The sequence below is a fragment of the Cryptomeria japonica genome, chromosome 1, assembly GCF_030272615.1.
Source record: "Cryptomeria japonica chromosome 1, Sugi_1.0, whole genome shotgun sequence".
Lineage (NCBI taxonomy): Eukaryota > Viridiplantae > Streptophyta > Pinopsida > Cupressales > Cupressaceae > Cryptomeria > Cryptomeria japonica.
In genome coordinates, this window is record NC_081405.1 from 17,568,631 (window position 1) to 17,579,201 (window position 10,571).

General features: G+C 38.4%; 1 protein-coding gene across 1 annotated transcript; it reads left to right on the forward strand.

The window, feature by feature from the left end:
* The first annotated feature begins 410 nt into the window (after window positions 1–410).
* Window positions 411–2,129, forward strand: LOC131068209 (nuclear transcription factor Y subunit B-1). Its single transcript, XM_058003391.2, has 2 exons — window positions 411–1,444; window positions 1,917–2,129. Exon 1 carries the CDS (start codon window positions 733–735, stop codon window positions 1,435–1,437), a length of 705 nt encoding a protein of 234 aa, XP_057859374.1. The 5' UTR covers window positions 411–732; the 3' UTR covers window positions 1,438–1,444; window positions 1,917–2,129.
* Window positions 2,130–10,571: the final 8,442 nt, after the last annotated feature.

Consider the following 10,571-nt stretch of genomic DNA (forward strand, 5'->3'; position numbering starts at 1 on the left):
CTTCCAACCAATTCACTTTGTGAACACTTAAACTAATATTTTGAAATCTAAAATAAAAGAGAAGAGAAGACTTATTATGTATGTAAGAGTAAAGACTAAGGGGCCTAAATGTTTCACTAAAAAGTTGGATGCCACCCATGCTAATTTCTTTCCTTTTCACGAGTCTCCATCTGTGTATGAAATGGATGCTCCACGCACCTCTTCTGCACTCATACAAATCCAATCATGCTCACCACGTGTCAGTCACTCATCCAAACAAACACCACTGAATTTTCCACAAATGTACGGCTGAGACCAATCCCATCATCGTCATTCAACGGTGGAGATGCGCCCAGCACACGGGCCTCCATCGCGATATCCAACGGTCTCGATTTTGTCCACGTAATCGTGATCGTGGACACATCCTACGGCAGCGATTAAACCCTCGCTTCTTCTTATATATCAGCCCCCAAAACAAATCAATAGATTTCATCTCAGGAGAGGGCTGAATTCGCGGACGCACCGTTGGATCGGCAACAAGCTGCAAGATCTTTACTTGCATTAGACACAGACAGCGAAGACGATTGCTGCCACAGAGCAGGAGGCTGGGATTTAGTCCACGGCAGGCTGCGGGCATCATCGGAGTCCCCAGATTTCGGAAAACGGTGTCCGTAACGTTGCTCAGAATTGGAAACGGATTGGTACAGCGCTGCCCAGAGGCTCTGAAAGCGTCCGAAACCCCAAGCTTCTCTAATGGCAGACAATTATGGCTCACCCGACAGCAGCCCTCGCTCGGACAACGAATCGGGCGGGCATGTTGGGGGGCATAATGACTATTCGATCAAAGAGCAGGACCGTTTCTTGCCCATAGCCAACGTGGGTCGTATAATGAAAAAAGCCTTGCCTGCAAACGGGAAAGTTTCTAAAGATGCCAAGGAAACTGTGCAAGAATGTGTTTCTGAATTCATCAGCTTCATCACCGGGGAGGCCTCGGATAAGTGCCAGCGCGAGAAGAGGAAGACGATCAATGGCGACGATTTGCTGTGGGCCATGAGCACCTTGGGGTTTGAAGAGTACGTAGAGCCCTTGAAGATTTACCTGCACAAGTACAGAGAGATGGAGGGAGAGAAGGTGTCTATGGCCAAGCAGGGTGATCATCAGTCCAAGGATGCCAATGGCTCTGAAAACCCTAATCCTAACTCTAACCCTAATGCTAATTTTAGCCCCAATTATAATCGCAGTTACAGTAGTGCTTCCCCCAAGGTCCAGGCCGTGCCTCAATTTATGCAACAGCAAGCAGTGGCTTATGGGCAGCCCCCAGGCGGAGTCATGTATGCTCATATGATGCCTTATAATATGGCCGCCCCCAATAGCTCTGGGGGGACTAGTAGCAGTAACACCCCTGGTGGAACGCAGCAGCAGCCGCATCAGCATCAACCCCACAGGGGCCAATGGTAGAAGTCGGGTACTAAATTGCTTACTTTTTCATTTAGCCTTTACTTTTTGTTTAATATAATCATGTGGGCAGACACAGTTTTACCCTGATGAGGCAATCTGGCAGGGGCAATCTGAGTCATGTTGTATCAGTTTTAACTTTTTAACCAAAATGGGCATTTTGCTGGTCAGAAGAAAATGCCATTTACCATGATGGGTTAAATTGGTATATGGGAAAAGGTGCTTTTTTACCATAGTGGGTCTAGTTTGAACGCTGCAAAACTGCTTCTTATCATCATGGGTTTGGTTGGTAAATGGGAAAAGATGACAGTCAAGTGTTCTCCGAGAGGTGTTCAAAAGGGTCCAGAGTATTTCTCAATTCTGTCTTAAAAGATTGCATCCGTGGGTGTTGTTCATATTGTATGTGATGGATGGATCTTATTTAAGTTCATGGGGCTGAAGTTGGGGAAGAATTAATATGATGTAATTTTTGGTTGTTTTAGGAAATGGCAGTGTTGTACATCACCGGTACCTCTGAAGCAGAGATAAGAAGGTTAATTTGTGCCGTGTAAATTAGAACTGCAAGGCCAAACTCCTTCAGTATTTTTGCCACTAGTTCTACTTTTTCTAGAAGAATCTGACCTTCAATGCAATGGGGAAGTTGCTTTCCTGCTTTTTTGCAACTCTGGTATGCATTGGCTATTGCCTTCTTTTGACATGTTTCTAATTTTGTCACAGATTTGGCTCTGATTTCTTTGGTGTGAATGCTTAATGATCTGATTGTTTCTCTACTTACAATTTTATTGTTTTCTTCTTTCTCCATGTGCTGCTCTGTAAATTAATTTAATTATTATGCATGCAATCTAATTATCTCGACATATGAGGAACTTTCCATCATCATGGTCTTGAGGCGGCATATCAATTTTTGGATATGCCTTGAATGGACGGCATTATCTATCCAGCCAACTAAAATGCACCACTTTAGAGGCCTGCTGGTGACAAGAAAACGGAGAAAAGGGAGACGGTATGGAAAAGTTATTTAAAATAGTTCATCTTTTGCTCAGAGGGATATAATTCAAATATTTTACCAGAAGGTTCCACAATAGGAATAGTTCAATCTAAATTTGTAATTCGGACGATTAAAAAGATCTTTTGTGTTTTTGGCACTAGATTGGTAAGTAGTCGGACGATTCTTTTTAACCTTTATAGTTTATGTATCTCATAAATCCTTGTATTTGTGAAGCTTTTGAATATTCAACAAATATCTGGAGTTTGAAAGACACTTGATATTTAACTCCTTCCATATAGGGATTAATATCTTTTTGTTGAGAACAGATCCAGGTTTTTTGATGTTAAGATTCTAACGTAATGGTCTTGAGGAGGGGTTAAGCAAATTTTGAAGGGGTTGCTGCATGGAAGTTTAGGAGCAAGCTGCGGAAAATTGAATTGCTGCTTGCGATTTTTAAGCTACTGAAAAATAAAAAATCTATAAGTTGATATTTTTTTTAAATTTGTAGAAATTCACACAAATTAAATTTAGCCAAACATAGAATGTTCCTAAATCTTTCTGCAGCAGCTGCAATTTTGTAGCCTCTGGGTGCTGGCAGCAGCTTTAAACCTTATTCCTTAAAAATATGGCACGAAGTGAATTTTCAGGTTTCAGCAGCTTCACTTCTAAAATAACATGATTGGGATGGCCGACGCCAATAAGATACGCATGGTAGTGCCCTCCATGGAACCTCACCTTTATTTTACTTATCTACGTTATCTAAGAAAGTATTGGGGTAACATCTTTTGCTTATTATAGCCGATAGGGCTGTTTTAGTGTCAGCGTTCAGTGCAAAAACAGCTAGTATATGTTTCATGCCAGTTTTTCTTTCCAGCTGCTGTTTATTTTTTCGGTAACTGGGAATACTGCACCATTAAGAAATCTCATCCTCTCCTGCTTTTGCGGAACAAAAAGTCTTTGAGAGTCCATCTCCACCAGATGTGGGCTCGGATGAAAACATGTGGCCACCACCACTGTTGCAGTTGAAATTTCTGAAAGGAGAACAAAACCAACTGTTACTCTGTCTAGGCGAACGATCTTGTCCCTTTCCCACGTGTTCATCCTCCTGTGTCAAATTTGCTACCCTTGCACCACTTGGTATTCATCCACAACACCACCTTCACCATCGTCTGACCCCACTTTGATGTCAACCACAGCACCAAAATGTTAGCCGGGCCCCAAGTTTTGAAACTCCTGCTAGACTTGTTGCAGGGGCCAAATTTGGGCATTGGAGAAAAGCACCTCTATTGTCGACTACATTTCCTTTGAATTCCTCTGCTTCTCCAAGCTACAAATTCTAAGTTCCAACTCAAAATCACTACTGTCTTTGCAATTTGTTGATGTCTTCTTTGTCGCCATTCGTCTTTGGTGGTTTGGGTCTCTCCTTCCACTGATATAAGTTACATGGTAGGCAGGTAGTTTCATGAGAAAAATGTTCTACACTATATTCTTCCATATTCTTTAATAAAACTCGTTAGAATTTTTTATAACAGAGAAGTCTCTAAACTTGTCTGAGTAAAATGTTTTAATTTAAATTTCAAAATGGTTTATTATATTATTATTTATAAACATATATAAATATTAATATTAATTGTGTGGCAGATCTTTAATATTTTAAAATTATATTTGATGATGTATGATTTTAATATATTAGGTAGTTGTAGATTATAATCATGGAATAACATTAGAATAATATATCAGACGGTTGTAGATTGCAATCATGCAATAGATTATTCAAATTTAAATATAATCTTAAATATTTATGTAAAAGATCTGCCACATAATTTACACTGAAAGTTTATAAATTCATTGTAACTTATAACTTTGAAATTAATATAACTTTTGGATTTTCATTTTATATATACACATTAAAAATTACTATTAATTTTTTTCTGTAGGATATCATAGTTATTTCTTATAGTATTTCAAATTTACAGGGCATTCAGTTTACCATAGATCTTTACACACTGTCAAATTTGGAATATGCAGTTTTAATTTAATGGAAACAACTGGATTACATAGATATTAACATTTAAAATATTTGTGCATCTAAAGGTAAGTTAGATTCCTACCTTTTATTCTATATACATTATAACTGGCATAACCATTGCATCTCCTTCGAGTGCAAATGCTAGGCTTTTTTTTGGCCTTCTAACATTTATGAAAGAAATTGGATCCAATGGTAAATTTCATTTAAGGTGGTCTTTATTGTCTCACTGTCTGTCTGTCTTGACTCCCGACATAAATCTTATAACTGAAGATTCTGCGTTTTCATCTTAATCAATGATAGCAGATATCAGATTACATGAAACCAAATTCCTGTGTGGTTGACCCATCTGATTTGTTTTAATGCAGACTGAATATGATAATTTGGTTATAAAGTTTGCTTGACCATTTGTCTTTTTCCTTTTTTCTCTGCCATATGGTTGATATGCTACTCTTAAGATCGACCCACACAGCCTCATATAATAATGCTGACTGATTACGATAGTTTGGTAGTTTCAGTGTTCGTTTATATTTTATTAGGAATTTGCCAGGGAACCAAACTTCTTAGGGACAAGATGGAGTAACTTCATTTTTTTCTTCCTCGGATGGAAGGCTTTAGGGTTAAGCCAAAATTTGCTTAGATTCACATGAATTATGCGATCGTCTTAAAAATGTTGTTGATGACTTGTATACCTGTGGAATGGAACCTTATTGTTTTGAATTGCAACCAAGCCAACTTTCTCGAAAGAACCACAAGAATATTCAAATATTGACATGACGGATCGTTTTGATTGTCATGTCTTTTAAATATATACACAAGTGAACTTTTTATTTGGTGCTTTTTTGGGGCAAAAATCTGTAATAAATGTTGAATCGGTGGCATTCTAATGTCCTAAATTTAAATTTAATAATATCTTCGTAGTAGACTTTAATGCCTTTAGCTTTGCCATTAGCCTTGGTAATGTCTTTGACATCACCCCTTCAATAGACAGAAGATCATGCTGCTCAAGCAAAATATGAATGTCATCCAAGACGACAAGAAACACAGCCTAATTGAGACAGGAGTTAAATTAATGTCCTTTCCATTTCCCTGGAAATTTGTTTGACTTAAACTTTTTAGCATATCTTTATAAAAGAGAATCAAGAGCCTATCACGATTCTTGATTGAGAAATGCTACTTTGTTCTTGGTAAGTGGTTTTATAGTATTCTTTGTGGCCTTTTTGGTGATTTAACTATTTGTGCCATTCTGAAGAGTTGGACAGACCGTGCTCATTTCTGATTTCCTTTCATAGGAGTAATTATTTTACATCTTATGAGCTGGGATGTCAAATTTTTACAAAGTATTTCTCATTGCCAAGTAGCTAAAAATGGAAAAGACATGCTTCTGTGTTCAAGTAGACATTGGAATCATTGCTAGCAATTGTGGTGTTTATGCTCACCAAGATCGGGAGAAGTTAGTGTCAAGTTCATCGTCGTGTGATATTTTGATGCCTTTATTGAAGGGGCATTTTTTAATTGAGAGCAGGATTTTCTTGATCGCTGTCGAAGCTTGAAAGGTGGTGTAAGGAGCAAAATTGCTTGCGGCCCTAGGATAATTTTGACTAGAATCTACATTGTCAGATGTATGGGATATAGGGGATTATCATCATGGATATTGGGCTTGAAATAAGTCTCTAATGTAACATTTCTATCATATTTTATCCTACTATATAGGGTTTACCAAAGTTAAAACTAGTAGGATAAGTTGAAGATGTTATATTTTCCCAGTATAATAACATGTACCAGGATACCACTGTGTAGTGTGTTTAGTTCTGATACTTGAGACCTCTCTTCAGAGTTATTACTGGTAGGATTTGTTCGGTAGGATCTAATTTATGACTCATCTTCCAAGGTATTCTTGTTAATTCCATGCTATGATTCAAAAATTTACCTTGTCCGATATAGTTTTGTATATATTTTATTTTATTACTCCTCTATATCTTCGCCATTGTCCAGTTCTCTGCCTTCTGGACATTTTTGACCCTTCGAATTTTAACGCTTTTCAGACGGCTCTGGTATGTGATATATGTTTATGAATATGCTAAATTAACTGGATTCAGAATCCTTAATCTAAAATGTTATATTTCATGTTTAATCATTCGACCTTGATTTTGATGAGAACTTCGTTTGTTGCGCTTGTGCCTGTCGAGAAGTGATGGTGAACTAATTGATCGTCCAATTCTACCTTTCACTTTAGTCCATGCGCACTACCATGCAAACAAGTTTCATGTTCATTACCATGTGCAGTTTTACAGTTGGTTTAGATTTAATTTGTTTTAGTTTTGTTCTTAGAGCTGCCAGTTTAAAAATCTATGGATGAAATGCATAAATATGTGCATGTTAACAGAGTTTTGAAATAGTTATCTCTGCTATTTTTAGCTGCATGATTATAGTCTATTTTAGGGACTACGAGGCCTATTCTTGGTGTTGAAATGAAGCCTGTTATGAGAATGGTCAAGTCGACAAAGACCTTGATTGAGGCAAGATGTAATACATCAATTTTGATTCAATAAAGATTTTTGTGTGTGAAAATATTCTGTTCCATATAGTTGTTTGTGTTTAGTCTGTGTTTCAAAATCCACAATTGGTATCAGAGCACTTCCTCCGATATTGTCCATTTCTTAGATTTGCATTTCCCAAACTGCTTCCTCTAGATCTGTATTCCTTTCTTGAGCGACTGACTTTAACAAAAAAAAAAACCTTTGGCATTAATTCGACTTCAAACTTGCAGTTCCCTTGTCATGATTCCATCAAAGTTGATTTGAATACTTCTTCCTTAGTGGGATTGATGTTTATTGCCTTTTTTAAAAGAAGATTACTGTATCAAAGTGTTTTTTAGATTAATTAGCGAGGGTTTTTATTGGGACTCTTATTAAATTATGAGGGTTTGTTCATAGGATCCACATCTCAGACAACTCGGAGACCACTTTAACTAACTCTCTATAGCTATAGAGGACATTGCTACGGTGATAAAACTTCTACTTGTCCAATGGTGTTCCTAGGACACCTCTCTGTTCGGCCACTCTTACAGCTTGAACACCTTCCCTGCTTCCTGCTCTTGCAAGGCTTTGTTTCAACTTCTACATCCTTTGCTCCTATAGCTTGAATGTTTTCTCTTACTATTTCCCCTTCTAGGACAGCTACTCCTTATTCCTTTTTGTTTACATCATCTGTGTGGGTATTGCACACGATCAGTACAGTGACAATATCACTCCAGTATGCCTGACCAATGTTAAGATGTCTGTAAGAGGAATTGAATCTCAATCGCCAACATGAAAATCAAGTGGTCCTACCAATTGACTACACCCCTTTTGACTTTCACGATTCTTTTATAAAGTTCATCTAATCGTTACTATAGTTTCCTGAAGGTTGTTTTACCCATTATCTTATGGTTGTCAACGTCTGCATGTTTCTTCCAAATTGAAGTAAAAAACACTTGATTTTTAGAAAACCTGATATTGAACTTGTATCTTGTTTCTGCAATTTGGTCCTTGGTTTGTTCCAGCGTTTTGTTGAGGATTTCTTTTGACACTTGGTGTCTGTTTCGTCCTCGTCAAGGTTTCCCAATATTTCATAATGCCATCCACTATTGGATGAAATTAATCACATATCTTTTTAAGGATTCTACTTGCAGGCCTGCCTCTAATTTCCATACCAAGCTGATCAGAGATTCAGAAGTATAAGAGATTTTTGAGAAAGACAGAAGTGAACTGTGCACGTGTATATGTGCAGAAAGCCTATGTCCAATTTGGCAATCTTCTTGTTTGGCCCTTAACCGACTCGATTCTTGTCACTCACGATGCCCATCAAAAGCTGCATACTGTTGGTAGATGTATCCAGGTACGGGCATAAATGAAGTGTAAAACCTTGCAGACAGATAAAAATACCCACTTAGATATGAATATTGAATAACGCTAGAGACTTGAATATTGATAATCCAGACGAAAATCTAGGCTATGCTTCCGCTGCTATTTGAATGTGTGAAATCATAGATGACAAGGACTCCTTAATCTGTATGTTTAGACTGCATTTGGCATAATGCTCCTGAAAATAAATGCTCGATTGGTGTTCAATTTGGATCCAGTCTGCAACCGTTGGCCAGGAATGCAGATTGCACGCAGGTGAGAAATGGTCACGTTTAGCTGAGATCTATTTAATATGTTAAATATCAAAGTGCGCAGGAGAAAGCCAATTTGCAAGTTTAGATGAATATATTGGAAGCAATAAAGAAAAATCTAGATTACCAGGAGATTGAGACTGGTATTGGTATGGGAGAGATTGGTACCAGTATCGGTACATCTATTTTTGAATATAGGAGATGGGAGTATTTGGAGACGCCATTTTTTTCATTTATATCATGACATTGAATTTTCAAGACTGCAAGTCCTTTGGCAAGGGTATTGCTAAAATACTAAATAGGCAGGGAGCAGGGGTATTGCTAAAATACTAAATAGGCAGGGAGCAGGGAAAAACATTAGGAGAAAAATGAAGTAGTATCAAACACCCAACAACAGTCCAGATCTGTAGGATAAAAGGAGGAAAATGCATTTATAAGTCTAGTCCATAGATCCTCTCATTTACTATTAGGTTGGATTTTCCCCTTCTGTCACCCCATAGATCCTCTCATTTACTATTAGGTTGGATTTTCCCCTTCTGTCACCCACAACCACCACCCCTAGCCCTCTCTAATCTCTATTTATTTAATTGTTTAGGGGTGGAGTTGGATTAAGGGGTGAGAGTAGGAATGTGGGAAAACTCTTTTTTAACACAGAGATACATGAAATTATTTATTGGACTTTGCCATTCAATGGGTCTCTTCCTTTTGTCATGTTGATTATAATCAGTGTTCCACGGGCGTTGGGGACGGGGGACGGGGGGACGAGGGGGACGCGTTTCCGGGACGGGGGGACCAAGGGCGTAAATTTGGGGACGGTGAGGGGACGGCGGGGGGATGGCGGCGAGGGGGGTGGCGGGGTGGTGGTGCTCATATATATAGTACTTGAAAAACTAGTTTTGAAAAGATGTATAACAGTATAAGAATTAGATTTCAAATGAAACTATAGGAAATATCAAGATTACTTAGATTAGTAATACTAATTGCTAAATGTTAAATAAAATTTGACAAATGAAATTGTCAAATTGGAGATTTCTCATTTCTATCATATGAATATGAAAAAAGAAAAATGAAAATACGAATGTCTGATGCCATTGCAAAGTCTACAATAATAAAGATGATTACATAATTCATCATTACAATGAGTAGCCAAATACAAATACGTGTAGCAATAGCATTACAAAAGAGACTAGAGTCAAAGACAAAATGACAAAACTCAAAATGTAGCTAATGGAGGCCTCTAATCATCTACGAACTCCTCCTCATTGGAATTGCTGGACTCTTGAAGATCAAGGTCCCTCAAGGTCACACCAACTAGCCCTGTATCTGAAGTGGTAGGATCATCCTCATCAATATGTGAAGGCTCCTTTGGCTCTACATCCCATTGTGCCACTGGACTCTCCTTGTACACGAGTGTCTTGCGGTCTATGAGACGCAAAGCACTGTGTACAGCGACAAGCTTCTCTGCTCTCTTAGAGGTAAGTCTGTTCTTCTTAAGAGAGTGGATGAAGCTATATGTAGACCAGTTCCTCTCAGCAGCTGAAGAACTGTAAGTTTGTTCCTCTTAAGAGAGTGGATGAAGCTATATGTAGACCAGTTCCTCTCAGCAGCTGAAGAACTGTAAGTTTGTTCCTCTTAAGAGAGTGGATGAAGCTATATGTAGACCAGTTCCTCTCAGCAGTTGAAGAACTGGAAACCTGGGATAGCAGACGGATGGTTAGAGTGGTGGTCAAAGATTTCGGGCCATGACAAGTCCACCACAAAAGTGGGTCCCCCTGTGTCACAGTGTCTATATCCATCTTTGCCGCATCTGAATAACCTCTAAGAGTGGCAAATCTTCCCCACTCAGTGCACATTGTGCCAGCGTCTCTGGAATCAAACATTTTCTCTATGCACCTAAAGAAACCCGCCTTCACCTCATCATCCTCAATTGGTCTTATTCTACCCGGTCTAGCCTTGTACCACTTAGG

Bases quoted from the DNA above. Each gene is read 5' to 3' on its own strand.
- LOC131068209 (XM_058003391.2), top strand. From the start codon at position 733: ATGGCAGACAATTATGGCTCACCCGACAGCAGCCCTCGCTCGGACAAC.